The sequence below is a fragment of the Equus caballus genome, chromosome 6, assembly GCF_041296265.1.
Source record: "Equus caballus isolate H_3958 breed thoroughbred chromosome 6, TB-T2T, whole genome shotgun sequence".
Classification (NCBI taxonomy): domain Eukaryota; kingdom Metazoa; phylum Chordata; class Mammalia; order Perissodactyla; family Equidae; genus Equus; species Equus caballus.
Genome location: NC_091689.1, coordinates 86,766,342 through 86,782,771, shown reverse-complemented (window position 1 = coordinate 86,782,771; position 16,430 = coordinate 86,766,342). Strand labels below are relative to the sequence as shown.

General features: G+C 47.2%; 2 protein-coding genes and 1 long non-coding RNA gene across 15 annotated transcripts in view; 1 reads left to right on the top strand and 2 right to left on the bottom strand.

Moving 5' to 3' along the window:
* The window catches only part of IKZF4 (IKAROS family zinc finger 4), a 32,486-nt gene extending 22,479 nt beyond the window's left edge, over positions 1–10,007 (bottom strand). Inside the window, exon 1 of one of the 3 annotated variants that reach the window (XM_014741006.3) lies at positions 9,437–10,007. The gene's annotated coding sequence lies outside the window, so the exon portion shown is untranslated. The remainder of the gene's footprint in view (positions 1–9,436) is intronic. The other 2 variants (XM_005611295.4, XM_070271620.1) reach the window with 2 other exon arrangements.
* Positions 10,008–10,276: 269 nt separating this feature from the next.
* Positions 10,277–14,710, bottom strand: SUOX (sulfite oxidase). Of its 10 annotated transcripts, none has more exons than XM_005611291.4 (6): positions 14,436–14,710; positions 14,062–14,139; positions 13,724–13,789; positions 12,919–12,978; positions 12,479–12,656; positions 10,279–12,243 (listed from the first exon to the last, which is right to left on the bottom strand). In XM_005611291.4, the coding sequence occupies exons 4-6, from the start codon at positions 12,966–12,968 to the stop codon at positions 10,828–10,830; spliced, it is 1,644 nt and encodes a 547-aa protein (XP_005611348.1). In that variant the 5' UTR covers positions 12,969–12,978; positions 13,724–13,789; positions 14,062–14,139; positions 14,436–14,710; the 3' UTR covers positions 10,279–10,827. The 10 variants fall into 10 exon arrangements, with proteins under 10 accessions (XP_005611349.1, XP_005611348.1, XP_070127725.1 ...); XM_070271624.1 differs by lacking the exon at positions 13,724–13,789 and adding an exon at positions 13,602–13,647 and having other exon boundaries at positions 14,067–14,139; positions 14,436–14,592; XM_070271623.1 differs by lacking the exon at positions 13,724–13,789 and adding an exon at positions 13,602–13,647 and having other exon boundaries at positions 14,436–14,588.
* Positions 14,680–16,415, top strand: LOC102151084 (uncharacterized). Of its 2 annotated transcripts, none has more exons than XR_290490.4 (3): positions 14,680–14,814; positions 15,730–15,779; positions 16,048–16,415. It is a non-coding gene; the product is annotated as an uncharacterized lncRNA (long non-coding RNA). The 2 variants fall into 2 exon arrangements; XR_290489.4 differs by having other exon boundaries at positions 14,723–14,861.
* Positions 16,416–16,430: the final 15 nt, after the last annotated feature.

Here is a 16,430-nt window from a genome sequence, read left to right as displayed (position 1 = left end):
GTGATGCCTCCCGTTTTGTTCTTTTTTCTCAGGATTGCTTTAGAAATTCGGGGTCTTTTGTTGCCCCATATGAATTTTAGGATTCTTTGTTCTAATTCCAGCCCCTCTGTCTTCTGATTGCAGAATTCAATCCATTTACATTTAGAGTGATTACTGCTATATGAGGGCTTAATACTGCCATTTTATCTCTTGTTTTCCAGTTGTTCTAGATTTCCTTATTTCTTTCCCCTTGTGTTTCTGTCTGCCATTTCAGTTTGGTGGTTTTCTGTGATGGTTTTCTCAGTTTTCTCTTTATTTATGATTTGTGGCTCTGTTCTGATTTTTTGTTTAGTGGTTACCATGAGGTCGGTATAAGAGATCTCATAGATGAAACAGTCCATTTTCTGATAGCAGAAAGAGAAGTCACGAATACAATCCTATTTAAAATCACAACAAAATGAATAAAATATCTAGGAATAAATTTAACCAAGGAGGTGAAAGACCTATACACTGAAAACTATAAGACATTATTGAAAGAAATTGAAGAAGACATAAATAAATGGAAAGATATTCCATGCTCATGGATCAGAAGAATAAACATAGTTAAAATGTCCATATTACCTAAAGCAATCTACAGAGTTAATGCAATCCCAGTTGGAATCCCAATGACATTCCTCATAGAAATAGAACAAAGAATCCTAGGATTTATATGGAACAACAAAAGACCCTGAATAACCAAAGCAATCCTGAGAAAAAAGAACAAAGCTGGAGGCATCAAAATCCCTGACTTAAAAATATACTACAGGGGCCAGCCTGATGGTACAGCGGTTAAGTTTGCACATTCCACTTTGGTGGCCCGGGGTTGACTGGTTCAGATCCTGGGTGCGGACATGGCACCCACTTGACAAGCCATGCTGTGGCAGGCATCCCACATATAAAGTAGAGGAAGAAGGGCAGGGACGTTAGCTCAGGACCAGCCTGTCTCAGCAAAAAGAGGAAAATTGGTGGCAGATGTGAGCTCAGGGCTAATCTTCCTCAAAAAAAAAAAAAATACTACAAAGATATAAGGATGGCCAATAGACACATGAAAAGATGCTCATCATCACGAATCATCAGGGAAATGCAAATCAAAACTACACTAAGATATCACCTTACACCCGTTAGATTGGCAAAAATATCCAAAACCAAGAGTGACAAATGTTGCAGAGGTTGTGGAGAAAAAGGAACCCTTGTACACTGTTGGTGGGAAAGCAAACTGGTGCAGCCACTATGGAAAACAGTATGGAGATTTCTCAAAAAGTTAAAAATAGAAATACCTTATGACCCAGCCATACCACTACTGGGTATCTATCCTAAGAACCTGAAATCAGCAATTCCAAGAGTCCCATGCACCCCTATGTTCATCGCAGCATTATTTACAATAGCCAAGACGTGGAAGCAACCTAAGTGCCCAGCAACTGATGATTGGATAAAGAAGATATGGTATATATATACATTGGAATACTACTCAGCCATAAAAAAGGACAAAATCGTCCCATTCACAACAACATGGATGGACCTTGAGGGTATTATGTTAAGTGAAATAAGCCAGATAGAGAAAGACAAACTCTGTATGACTTCACTCATAGATGGAAGTTAACATATAGACATGGAGAACTGATCGGTGGTTACCAGGGGAAAGGGGGGGGTGTGGGGAGGGCACAAAGGGTGAAGTGGTGTACCCACAACATGACTAACAATAATGTACAACCGAAATTTCACACGGTTGTAAACTATCATAATCTTAATAAAAAAAAATACTACAAAGCTATAGTAATCAACATAGCATTGTACTGGCACAAAAATAGACACATAGATCGATGGAAGAGAATTGAGAGCTCAGAAATAAAACCCACACCTACAGACAGCTAATCTTCAACAAAGAAGCCAAGAACATACAATGGAGAAAGGAAAGTCTCTTCAATAAATGGTGCTGGGAAAACTGGACAGCCACATGCAAAAGAATGAAAGTAGACCAGTATCTTATACCATACACAAAAATTAACTCAAAATAGAGTATAGACTTGAGTGTAATACCTGAAACCATAAAACTAGAAGAAAATATAGGCAGTACAATCTTTGACATCAGTCTTAGCAGCATCTTTTCAAATACCATGTCTACTCAGGCGAGGGAAACAAAAGGAAAAATAAACAAATGGGACTACATCAGACTAAAAAGCTTCTGCAAGGCAAAAGAAACCATGAACAAAACAAAAAGACCACCCACCAATGGGAGAAAATACTTGAAAATCATATATCCGACAAGGAGTTAATTTCCAAAATATATAAAGAACTCATAGGGGCTGGCCCCGTGGCCGAGTGGTTAAGTTTGCATGCTCCACTGCAGGCGGCCCAGTGTTTCGTTGGTTCGAGTCCTGGGCGCGGACATGGCACTGCTCGTCAAGCCACGCTGAGGCAGCGTCCCACATGCCACAACTAGAAGGACTCACAATGAAGAATATACAACTATGTACTGGGGGGCTTTGGGGAGAAAAAGGAAAAAAATAAAGTCTTTATAAAAAAAGAACTCATACAACTAAACAACAAAAAAACCCAACCCAATCAAAAAATGGTCAGAGGATATGAACAGACATTCTTCCAAAGAAGATATACAGATGGCCAACAGGCACATGAGAAGATGTTCAACATCAGTAATCATCAGGGAAATGCAAATCAAAACTATAATGAGATATCACCTTACACCTGTCAGAATCACTATAATTAACAAGATGAAAAACAACAAATGTTGAGGAGGATGTGGAGAAAAGGGAACCATCATACACTGCTGGTGGGAATGAATACTGGTGCAGCCACTATGGAAAACAGTATGGAGATTCCTCAAAAAATTAAAAATAGAACTACCATATGATCCAGCTATCCCTCTACTGGGTATTTATCCAGAGAACATGAAATAAACAATTCAAAGAGATTTATTCCCCTGTATGTTCATCGCAGCATTATTCACAATAGCCAAGACATGGAAGCAACCCAAGTGCCCATCAACTGAGGAATGGATAAAGAAGATGTGGTATATATATACAACGGAATAATACTCAGCCATAAAAAAGATAAAATTGTCCCATTCGCAACAACATGCATGGACCTTGAGCATATTATGTTAAGTGAAATAAGCCAGAGAGAGATCACATGACACCATATGATTTCACTCATATGTGGAAGATAAACAAACACATGGATAAAGAGAACAGATTAGTGGTTACGGATATGTATGGTGATGGATGAAAACGAGACTACTGGTGATGAGCATGATACAGTCTATATCGAAACTGATATATGATAATGTAAACCTGAAAGTATGCAATGTTATAAACCAATATGACCTCAATAAAATAATTTAAAAAATAAAAGAATAAAAAAAAGAATAATAAATGAAAGCCTCACCTTCATACTATATATAAAAATTAACAAGCCAGACTAGGGGCCGGCCTGGTGGCGCAGCAGTGAAGTGCACACCTTCTGCTCTTGTGGCCTGACATTCGCTGGTTCGGCTCCCGGGTGTGGACATGGCACCGCTTGGCAAGCCATGTTGTGGTAGGCATCCCACATACAAAGTGGAGGAAGATGGGTATGGATGTTAGCTCAGGGCCAGTCTTCCTCAGCAAAAAAAAAAACCCGGAGGATTGGCAGCAGATGTTAGCTCAGGGTAATCTTCCTCAAAAAACAAAAACAAAAACAAAACAAGCCAGACTAAAAAAAATGGAGATATGAAACCATTAAAAATAATAAAATAAAATAAAAAAGGACGAACAAGTTGAGCAGGCTCTACAGGGAGAAATATGGTAATGCAATTGTGTATGTGTGTGTGAACCAGGGGCTAGACAAGCTCTAGGTGAGCAGAGCTGCTGAAGCATAGCATTCAGCTAGCACTGGCTCAGAAAACACATCTCATTCTTGGACACCTGCCCAAATGGCCCCAAAACAATTTCCAGAAGGTTCTGAAAAGTTGTTTTCTGAGTTGGACTTTGTTCCTAGCAGTAAACTGAGCTCTTCTCCTTCTTAATTGCACTTAACAGGTGCTCCACGACACATCTTGGGCAAAATCAGTCTTTAGCTGCCTCCAACTGGTCCAAATGCCAAGTTGGTAACCCTGGAAGTGAGAGGGGATCAAAATCCTGCTGTTCCAAATCCTGGCATTCTGAGAGCCAGCAGTAAATCAGTAGATGGAATTCAGTTTGCTCAAGTCTCCAGGCAGCACAGGCACATCCCTCCCAACCTTCCCACTCCCTGCCCCTCAAAGCACCTCCTCCCCTGCCTGGCCGGGCGGGCAGGCAGATCTTAGTTTCTTTAGAGGAAATGGGTCAAATTACGCAGTGCCAATTGGAGACACACCCCAGGGGGAGGAGGTATAAGGAGAGAGAATTTAGTTACACAAGACAGGTTTGGCTCAAAGATCTTGGAAGGAAACTGGCTTTACAGAATCATAGGCATTCAGTGATGGAGGTAGGTACATATGTACTGTAAATTCATTTCAGTGAGCTGAATACAAAGCAACTAGAAACAGCTAGTCTTCCAGTTCAGAAGGAAGTGTCTCTGTAAGGAGGGAGGAAAGGTTGGTCATTGTAACCTCTAGAGACAAAGATTTTTTCTTCCTTGTTCTTTTGGATCCACTTGGCATCCTAAGAAGAGCCCTCCCCAGCCTTGGCTTCCTCCCATCAACACAATATTACATTTGAAAAGGAATGGGCAGGAATGGGCATCCCTTTTAGACAGAAGATTTCCCACCCCACTTCCTGATAAGCAGCAGGCGAGGACCAATCCAAGGTCTGACTTCCAAGGGCAGGTCAGGTATCAGCTACCACCTCCTTCTCCCCATCTCCATAAGAACACTCCCACAGCTCTAACTATCAGTGACAAAAATGTCAGAAAGTCAAGTTTTCTCTGTGTAGTAGCTCTGAAAGCCTGAGTTAAGATGGACATCACAAGTAATTCAAGCTCTTCAGATCCTCCAAGGAATCCTGTTTGATCCAGTGACACTCCAAAATTGGAATTTAAAACATACTCCATATGGCCTAGTGGATGGAAAGAGAGTGAGGAGGATACTGTTGGGAGAGAGAGTGGAGGTGGAGAGAGTGGCAAGGATCCATGCTGTCCTTTTGGTTATTATTCCTGAACTGCAACAGAAGAGAAGTGGATTTTTTTTCTCTGGTCTCTCTTTGGCCTTGGGATCTGAGGAGGAGACCAGTGATTATTAATAAGACAGAAGTTCCTACGTGCCTGGGAGTGAGCAGTTCAGGTACTACATATGGACTAAAGCTGCAGCATCATCCTCTCCTGTCTGTGCCTTCCTGAACTGAATGAAATCTGAGGAAAACATGTTGGCATCACATAGCCTGCTCTGTGTGCTCTCAGGGCTTTGTGTAATTGGGGAGGGGGAAGGTGAAGAGTTGAGGGAAGAGGTGCAATTGAGCATTGTCTGCAACCTGGCTTCATGACCCTTTCCCGGAAACAGACCTTGAGATCAAGCAGTTTGCAGCTCTGAAATGATCTTTAGGGTCAACCTAGTGCTCTCTGCAGGAAGCCCACCAACCTTTTCTCAGCTCATGTGTCTGTCTTTATAGCAGAAAGATCTGACTCATTTTTACACCAGGTGTAGATGGTGACCTGTCTACATATAACACAGATGAAGATACCTCAGCTTCGTTATCCAAGTGCTTGGGGAACAGTGCAGAAGGGACGAATTCCCAGGTCATCCTAGCAAGTATCTAAAATAAAAAGGGGTAAGAGCTGAAAACACAACACCTGGGCAGTGGGAAAATATCTCATTGTCTCCTCTTAGATCTCAGATGGATGCATCTTTTCTCTTGTTCTTTGTGCTTCCCTGTCTTCCTCATGTAGACTGCGGAAGAGAGAGAACGCTAAGGTTTATGGGTGGGAGGAGAAACAATCCTACCCTTCCCATGTCTCACTTCAGGACTTAAGGAACTAAGGAAAGGGCCAAACTAAACAGGTTAAATCACTAGGTGTGAGGTGCATGAGATGATACTTTCTGGGTTTTTTGGGTATACCCTTGAGTATAAAGTGCTGTGTTTATAGAAAGGCCCCACGAAGTCACTGCTGTTCAGCTGTATGTTTGGGCAGGGGTGGGGAAAGTAGAGCAAGGGAGTTCAATCTGTATTTTATAATAATCAGTTTTGAAGCTAAAGATGCCCAAACAGGGCTAGCTCTATTAAATGAAGCTTGAAATTACATGGAAGTCTCAATTAACTATCCTGACTAGGGTAGGTGGCAAAAAGGTGGAAGAGACAGGAACAATTGCCTTTGGTGGCAGTCCTGGTCAGAACCCCAATGCATGCTGATCAAAAGAGCTCACTGTTGTTTACGGTCAGAAAGACGTTTTTAGGCTCCTCTGGGAACAAGGAATCTTGCTCTGACATTCCAGTTTAGCAGGCCTCTCTTCATGTGGAGGGCCTGGGGCAGGTGTGCCTAGGCCCGGGGGAATCTTGAAGTTAGAATGTACTTGAGAGATGATTTCCCATCTCTCTCTCTTTTTCTTTTTTTGGTGGGGAAGATTGTCCCTGAGTTAACATCTGTTGCCAATCTTGCTCTCTTTGCTTGAAGAAGATTGTCCCTGAACCCAGGATCCGAACCTGGGAACCCGGGGCCGCCGAAGCGGAGCCACAAACTGAACCACTGGACCACTGGGCTGGCCCCTCCCACCTCTTAGTTTTTAACAGAAGATGATACTAAGCCCACAGTCACCCACCTGGTTAGCAACAGTAGGACAAACAGAACCCAGGTTACCAGTCTGGGGTTCTTTCCACTATAGCACAAAGTTAAATCTTGCTATAGTTGGAAGGTTTGGGGCCACCCCATTTGCCTTCTTTCTTCAGTGAAGAAATGAACAGCTTTCTGGTTTGCATCTTAGTGACTTAAATCCTTGAACTAGAACACAGGTTTATGGATGCAAAAAGAAATAATTCTCTCCCTCCCATGCCTCTTTTCAGAGATTATGGGCCTGTGGAAAAAGCCAATTTAGATACTCACTAAATTTCTTTTAGAAACAAGGCTCCTTGGCTCAAGGATTATGCCAACATATGTATTCCAGCAGAGTCTACAAGGTTGATGCTACTCCAAGGGGGGTACCAGGCTGTTCATATCACCACTACCCTTCCTTAGATGCTTTCATCAGATAAACCTTGAATGTGTCTCTCTGTTTCCAATACGGCGTCCACAACTCTTCTGAGAAGAGGAGGCAAATCAAATAGCTTGGAATTCAGAGCATTCCGCAGCAGGGTCAAGAGACCAACGAAGAAAGGGAGTCTCCCTGCCTGTGGCATTTTCTACACCTGCAGGGTCCCACGCTCTTATTTGTTACTACAGAGTGAAATGAGGCTAGAAATATCTGCCCAGCAATAACTTAATTTGTCCTTGGCTATTTTGTGTATGTGTTGAGGGAAGAGTGATGGCTAGTTTAGGATAAAATAATTCCTTATGGCTGCTGGGGGCGGGTAGGGTAAAAGATGGGATAATGTTCCTCTCATGCTGGGAGGTACCAGCTACAGATTTAAACTAAGAGGAAATAAAGAAGAAACTTTCAGTTGCGTTTCACTGGGAAAAAAGTCAGGACTTATTTCTGAACCAAGTCCTGAAACATGCTTTACCCTTAACCTACAAGAGAGGAAGGGGATTGTCCAGAAGCTACAAGTGATCTAACTAACTGCACTCAGTGGGCAACAAAGACATTAGGTTTTGTGCTTGAGACATCAGCATCTATTGACTAGGGCAATATATAATTCTCAAGCTGCCAAATTGAGAGCAGCTGCAACCACCCTCGGGCCCACCCCAGAAACTCCAGTGAGGCCTCTCCTGCTTCCCAATGGTAAGGCTATTTTCTTCTTTTAAGACTTTATTTTTATCTCAGGAGACACTCTTCTGACTGTTCTCATGACCCAGGGAGCTGTCTGGATTCTCTGGCTTCAGGCTGCTAGTGCAGAAGGCTGAAGTCCCCTGCAAACCACAAAGCAAGATTCACTGTCTTAATGGCAGACCCACGAGGAGATGAGGGATTCCTGGCGAGGTATTTTACATACCTCTACCAAACAAGATGCTACACTTTCAAAGATTGTCTGATTTGGCCTTTTATGTGATCTTGTCCTCAGAATCCGAGTTATCTTAAGTGGAAATATTCTAGTAGTCAAATACCTGTTTTTAATGCTTCTCAAGGATATGAACATGTACCTTCACCCAAGCAAAGCGAACAAGTAACAGTAAGGGGAGACAGCCAGGCTTCAGCTGTCTTCTGCTTGGCCATGATGATGGGAGGCCTGAAGCTGACATGTGTGTGAGTCAGGAACACGTCAAGCTCACCACTGATGCTTTGAGGGCTCAGGCCAGGAAGATTAGGGCACAGCTGGAGCTATCAAACATGTCAGTGGGAGTCCATAAGAGTCACAACAGTAGACAGCTTCGCTTATGAGAGAACAGATTGAGGCAAAAGAAGGTACGCAAAGCTTGACACATGTGGTTGGTAATGCATCAGATCTTCCTGGAAGGAGAGTTAGTAAATTCTGGACCTTGGAAGGGGAAAATGGGGTACATCATTTCCTAAACATCTCAGTTCTAAAGGTCCATGTTCCATTAAACATTCCACTGTCACCAGACAGGACCAGTCGTAATTAAAAAAACAATTACACAAAAGCCCCAAAATTTAAAAAGTGAGAATCTACAAGTCTAGCAGACAAGGGGGAGGAAAATACTGGGGATGGGGCTGTAGGAGGAGGTACATGGAGGGCTGTTGTAGTTCAGATCTGCTTCCCAAGCCTCGCTCCCTCCGAATGTCTGCCCCACGGCTTCCTCTGCTACCTTTCCTTCTTAGGGTTCATGTGCAGTGAATCTGTTCCTTCCCAGCCTTGCTTCTCAGATTCCCTAGACTTCTAACCCTACACAGTACCCCAGATAGCACTTTTCACTCCACCCTAAGTTTCTTCTCTACCACATGTTTCTCCCACTCTGCTCATTGCCTCTCAGATCTTCCCACCTAGGCCCACGTCTTTCTCTCCAACCTCCTCGACCAAACCCCCAGGTCCCTCGCTTTTTTGCCCAGGTACCCTCTGCTTCTCCTTTCTCCTTGCTGTCCCTCTGTCCTAACCCAGCCGTACTCCGTAGGGGAGCTTCGCGCACGCCAGCCCCTGCCTTGTCCTCAGTCCTCTGCCTTGACCCATCTCCCGCCTTTTTAGGACCCCTACGTCCCTGCTGCCTCCCCCTCAATCCTGGGGCCTTGCGCCAAGCTCCCTCGGGCCAGCTTCCTCCCCTCGGGCCGCAGCCCACCCGGCGACCCTCTTCCCGCGTGCCCCCCCGCACACGTCTCCCCTCGCTTCACGCCCAAGCCCCTCAGGCCCCGCCCCTGGCGACCGAGGCCCCGCCCCCGCGCTTCGCTCAAGCCCCGCCCCTCACTCACCTGAGGCAGCTCCGCGCGCGCGCAGGCTGGGGGGGTGAGGGAGAGGGGACGGTATTGGGGGAGAGGGGGGCGGGGCGGCGGGGGTCCCCCACTCTGGCCCGGGCGGCCCAGTGCGGGGGGAGTGGAGTCACTCAGGCGGCGGCAACCGGGCCGAAGCCGGGGCCCGGGCGTTCAGCGGCGGTGGCTCCATCTTCATCAGCGGCTTCACCTGAGGAGGGACCGGCCCCCCCCCACAACCCCCCCATTACAGCCGTCCCCCCTCCCCCGAACAACTTCCGGTCCTACTACCAGGCGACAGGCGCCGCGGCCGAACACCGAGCGCCCGCAAGCCGGGAGACTGCTGGGGAAAGAAGGGAAAAGCGCTAGGGGAGAGTAGCCGAGCACCGAAAGCTTCAAGTCCGAAAGGCGCGGTCGCGTGCCGAAGGTAACTCAATGAATGACTGCCCGTTCATCTGCATCTAATTTGCAAACTAGGCACACGTTCCCTGGCACATCTGTCCCTAGGGCCAAGTTTTCCCCCTGCCCCTCCAAAAACAATATTGTTTAACCTCTTAGCATTCTTTGCCTTTCCTGCCAAGGGTGTAGGAGTTGTGAGGGGAGGGGCTTTAAGATGCCAATTTTTTTTATCCCTTGAGGGGTAGCCTGAGGTCATTCACCTCAGCAGCGTTGCAGATGCTGACCTCAGAGAAGGAAGCCCCACTTCTTGACTTCCTTGCATCTGCTTCCTTTCTCTCCTCCCCGGACCTTTTGTTTTGGATTCTCTCATTACTCGTCCCAGTACCACTGCACCTCCCTCCTGCAACATTCTCACTCCCCAGCCTCAAGAGGTCCCAAAAATCATCTTTTTTTTCTTTTTTCAGAATTGTAGACTTAAACAAATACTTTATTAGTGTATTTAGAAAAGTGGAACTGTAAAGGGAGAGGACTGTGCCCCTCACAAACCCTGGTAACCCAGAGAGGCAGTTGAAAGTTGCATACACAATTTTCTTACATATATCCACACACCTTCTCTGAAGAATCGAAGAAGAAAAGCAAAAGAAGGCCTCGGTGGTGACAGGCATTAGAATGCAGTGGAGTTGGAAAATAGTGCTGTCTCCGGAATCACTTTTCCCACTTGTAGCCCCTTGCTTCAGCAGCTCTCACTTCCTGGCACAGGGTGAGTGGCTGGCCTGGAGGGGTTTGTAACATAGTGTCAGAGGAGGGCGGGTGCCTGGGTGGAAATGTGCAGTGTGTGTACCTGTGTGTGGCTTAGGAAGGCATAATACAGGGTTGTGATCCAAGAAGTGGAGAGATGGAGGGAAAGGTTTTTCTGTGGTAATAAGGCCAAAGGACAGAAGTGGAAACGGGTTGAGAAGGTGGTTCTGGGGAGTAGATGGTTCCATCTCATCTTCTCATGGGTTGGCACGCACATGGACATGGATACGGTGCCAGGCATTGCTGAGCACGCCTCGCAGGTTCCAGATTGGAGCCATGGTGTCTGGCTGCACATTGTAGCTGTCATCTATAGCCTTACAAACAATGTTCAATTCCTTTTGCCCAGCTGGCACAGGAGCTTGCAGCTCCCATAGCCGCCAGGCCCAGGCCTTTCGTGGGCACTGTTCCTCTCCATCCAGCTTAGCCACCTGCCACGTTAGGCCCCCATCCAGAGACACATCCACCCTGATCACAGCCCTTCCACCACCACTCCATGCATAGCCCTTGATAGTCACCTCCCCTGACTCTACCGTCGCCCCGTCCTTGGGCTCTGTGATGGCTGACTGGACAGGAAGTTCTTGAATAGATGGAGCTGAGTCAAAATCTACAGTGTCCCAGTCCACAGATGGAGAGAAGCCTTTGTAATCCCGCCGCTGCCAGTGGCTGTAACTTTCCTCTGATGCCACACTCACTTTGCCCAGCCATTTGACATGGCGGGCACCCACCACACCAGGAACCACCACACGCACAGGGAAGCCATGGTCACGAGGCAGAGGCTGCCCATTCATCTCATATGCCAACAAGACTTCAGCTTCAGGGTCCATGGCCCGAGCCAGAGGGATGGATGCTCCGTAGGCAGTCCCTGTGGGATCTGAGTCCAGTCCCTCAAAGCAGACATGGGCCTCAGTTTCACAGAGTTGGTGACCAGCCTGGGCTAACACATCACAGAGCCGTGCCCCAGCCCAGCGTGCAGTGCTAATGGCCCCAATACTCCACTCCAGACCTCTTACTTCTTTGACCTGAGTCATCTCAGAGCGCCGGTTGCCAGCACACTGCAGGGTGACTGTGATCTCATGCTTCGGGAACTGGTACAAGTCATCCAGGGATAGGGACAGTGACTGACCTCCAGGTGGCCCTTCTACATGGAGGCGATAGGTGTCTGGGTCCAGGTTAGGTACAGGCAGATGGTTCCGGGTGAAGAAGATAGGGTTGGGTGTGATATAGTTTTCCGTCAGCAGCTCAGGGGGGGGCTCTGCATTAAAGGGGCGCTGGCTATTGACCTTCAGGGCTGGGTGACGTATAGGATCATCAGCATAAGGGTCAGAGGTCTTCAAGGTGGAGGGCGCCTTGTCTTCAGGGCTCAGCTCCCCGATCTTGTACTGAGCCAGTATCTCACGCACATGGGACTGGTTGTGAACAGCGTAGAGGGCCCAGAAGGGCTCTAGGGGACCCCCAGCTGCCAGCATCAGCTTGGATGGCCCCCCTGGGTGTAGGTCCACAAATTCTGTGACATCAAAGACCTCAGAGCCCAGAGTCACCCAGATCCTAGTCTCAGGGCTGCTGTGGGATCTTACTTCCTCCCTTGTGTATATGCGTGGTAACTCCTGAGCAGCCTGCAGGCAGGGCAGGGATGAGGCAAAAGGGAACAGAAATTAAGAAGAAATCACTCTAGCTCACCCTGACCCAACCCACAAAGTCACGGCCACTGGGAAATGGAGGCAGCAGATTCCATCTCTACTGTGCATGAAGACAGTGTCACTGTGGGCTCTGTGGCAACAGCCCAGGTTGCCACTAGGGGAGCTCACTAGGGCCACCTTGTTCTGACAGTGAAGTCCTTTCCCAACTTACCTTGCACCGGTGGTCATGATAGGCCAATACTGCACCAAGGCCTAGCAGGGTCCCCATGACTCTCCATCCCCTGGTGCTGGAGTTATTACCAGAAAAGGTAAGGCTGGGGCACTGGGGCTGAAATGAATCATTCGTAGAGCAGGCCTGAATGCAGAGCTTTGAGGAGGTGGACTTGAATCTGGAAGAGAGTGAGGTCTTCTTAGCACACCTCTCCTGATCATATGAAAGGGCCATTGAAGGCCTGAGGTATACCTCTCCTGGTTGGCCATTAGTTCCTTCAGTTGGAACTTAGTTTCTCAAGAAAAGGGTGAGACAGGTGGGATCTGGCTTTCCCTTTCCTTTCAGGCCACTATCTCAACTGGCACATAAGATAAGACATCATAGAGACTGGGAGTGGGAGATGTGAGCTAGGAGATAAACCCTAGGATGGGATGGCTTACCTGCAGGCGTGTCGGAATGCTGAGACCACAGCTCTGTGCAGCAGCAGCATTGTGGCAGAACTGTAGGAGGAAGATTTAGGAATCAAGATAAAGACTCCTGGGAGGGGATGATATTAGGGACAGCTTGAGGGAATGGGTGGGAGGAAGACACAGAGGTCAGCAAGGAGCTCGCTGGGCAAATGGGGAGACTTTTTCTGTGGTAATGAGGCCAAAGGATGGGAATAGGGATCCAAATGATTTCTTAGAGAAAACCTGGAGCACTCAGAGACAGACTGTGTTGACAGGATGGAAGGGAATGGAGCGGGGGACGAGTCTTCTGGAATCACCTGTCTCCCATGCTCCACTCTCTACTTTGTCCACTACAGAGAACAATGTCTGGGGTCAAGGGCCTAAAAGGTAGAAGCCAAATGTCTATTGTCCAGTTGGCCAGTTTATTATTTCTGAAGTCAGCAGAGGACAGCTGAGGGGCAGACTGACTTAAAGAGGGACAAAAGGTGAAAAAGGTAGTGGCAGCCTAATGGGTTGAGATTCTGGAGTCAGGCTGCTTTGGGTTTGGGAAACTGGCTCTGCCATTAACCAGCCATGTTCCCTGGGCAAGATACCAAGCCTCTCTGAACTTGCATCCTCATCTATGAAATGAGATCTACCTAGCAGAGCTGCTGTGGTGAGTAAACAAGTAATACCATTGTTTTTGAAGGCCTTTCAGTCCCCGCCTCTCCCCCATCCACCCTAAAAAAAAAAAAAAAGAAAAAAACAACTGAACCGAGCTGGGGACTGGATTCTAACCTGGGGTCTCCACCCATACCTTGTCTATGCCCTTCCAGTGAGCTCAGCAAATGAGGAGTTAATAGCCAGGGTGCCAGAGGATGAGCTAGAGAAGGCAAAAGGTCATTTTTCTGGTCTCCACCCTGCAACAGTGTCTTTCTCCCAACACTGAGCATATCCTTGATGCCCCTGGGGAGGGCCCGAATGGGGAGGGGTGGGAAGAGTCCCAGTTGCGGATAAGATGCTAAAGTGCGGGGCAGGCAGAGAAACAGTCGAGGGAGATAGGAGTAGGAGCAGAGGAGTCTACATTTTACTCCTGGGCCATGGGACCCTCAGTCTCCCTTCCACCTGCCCTCAATCCCAGTAGCCCACTTGAACCTGACAGGAGCGGTGCAGGTAGGGCTGACTTGCAGGGAACTCGGTCAGCCCAAGGTCCCAGGTTTGGGAGGCAGCCTCCTGCAACAAAACAGATGCCATGCCTTTGTGCAGGTGATGCCCCTTCACCCCCCAGGGGGACTTTAGGTAAGAGGACGTGTCCAGCACTGGGCGCAAGCACCCAGTCCCATGCCACTGCCCAGCAGCTGGGACGAGTGTCTTGTAGCCACATCCCGTGCCCCACCCAGGAACCCTCCCGGCAGCGGGAGTGGACGCGGATACTGGCAGTTTGTCAACCTTGAGATTCGGAGCACCAAAGCCCCGCTGTTGCCCGGGTTATCCACCCTTCTCTTCCCTCTCCCCGACCCAGCCCTTACCCGGTTCGGCGTCCGCGCAGCGACTGCCTTACTCGTCCAGCGTCCTGGCGACGGCTGGCTAAGGGGCGGGGCCAGCGCCGTGACGTTGGGCCATAGTAAAGGACCACTCTCGCCCCTCGACTGGTCCCCCAGCCATTGGAGGGCCGCGGGCCGCCTCCAAGCTGCTGTCCCCGCCTCCTCAAGGCCGAGGCAGGCGGGGCGCCACGAGGGCTCGGAGCTAGGACAGGCTAAATTTTTGTTTCCACCCACGCTGGATAAAGAAGGGGACCCTCACTGATGTCCGGAACCGGGAAGTGGAAGGTGACAAGAACTCAAGGTTGGGCTGAGAGGTGGGAAACTTTGAGATGCCCTTGCCCCGCACCTATAGCTGAGACACAAGGTGCGTACAATGGCGGCAGCCTCAGGATCCAGCCCGCTCTCCCAGGGGTGAGCTCCGCCTCTACCGTTTTTGACAAACATCTGTGTTGCAACTACAAACAGCTCTGTTTATCTTTTAGAAAAAAACAAGGTCAAGCGCTCAACTCCCATATATTTAGGAATGAGAGCAGAAATGAAGCCTAAGTAGTAGTTCAGACTTAGAGATTCCTTGGACTAGTCGAATTTCTCCCCAAATTATGGAAACAACACCGAACAGCCATCTTTTTTATTTTGCTTAAATTCACTTTTAAAAAAATCGTCATTTAACAAGAGCAATGACATTTAACACCCAAAAGTAGGAGGATTATAATCGCTCATAATCTCAGAGTAAAGGGCACAATAGAAATCGTTTGCTATAACCCTTTTATCATTTGGTTCGGGGCTGAAAACTTGGCATTGGCTGGCTGTAAACCTGTGGCAAACGCATCCACACTGCCCTCTAGAGATCATAAAGTTGAGCTACACCTTATTCAAAGTACAACTGAAGATCATCTTTAATTTTGGAAGATCATTTCCCCTCCCTTTCTGCTCTCCTAACCTTAACTTGAGCTTTTACCAGGAATCAAGGAGGCTTGAGGGGAGTACTAAGAGATATACAGAAAGGGGAATTGACAGTGAAAAGGTTATTTTGGCTCTAAAGTTTCTGGAAATAGATTTCCAACTCAATTTGTACAATTAAATCATTGGAGAGACCTGTTGCCCGACCTGTCTTACCAGTCTTAAAAAACAGGCTCAGCCCAAAGATACACAGAACTCAGTTAGGGACTGTCTGAAGCCACGGATAAGACTTCTCACTAATAACAGTGTCACCTTCTTGTATGCATGCACATACTTTACATAATTGACTTTTAAATCGTAACTTTTCTTCACTTTACAGAAGAAACTGAGGCAGAGAGCAGCTAAGTAACTTGATCAAGGCCACAGCTGGTAAGTTGGCAGAGACTAGAATGCCAGTCTGTCTGGCACCAGTCCTCTTTCCTGTCCTTCAGATTCTTTGCAATTTAAAACAACTCCTGCTACCATACCTAATTTTTTCTCGGTATCATTCTCCCCCACCCACCACTTAGACTGTGAGGGACTAAAGGGCTTCAAGTACAGTGGGAAATAAGAGCAGATCGAGGAGAAATTTTCCTGTTGGGGTGGAAGCCACATGATCAAAAATGCTAATGCAGTATTGTTTTTTAACCTTTTTTAGGTCATGGATTCCTCTGAGATACTAATAATGCAATGGACCCTCTCCCTAGAGATATGCACATGAGTTTTTGCATAATACTTAGAAAGATTCACAAATACCACCTCTCCCTCCAATCTCATCAATTGTCTTTCCACAGGGCCACAGACTCCTCCCTATATATACATTCTGTTCAGAGGGCCTAAAAAAATTAGCTAGGGTCAGACATGATGAGCTCTAGTGGCCTGGGAACAGGAGTGATTAAACAGCAATAAAGGGCTTTTCTCCAAATTGGGTTATCTCACTATTCAAGAAAAGATTAAAAGGAATAAGGAGGTACCAAGATGCAGGAGAGAGTATGTTTCTGATTCAATAAAACATTATTGAGTGTCCTTTCTTCCAAATTT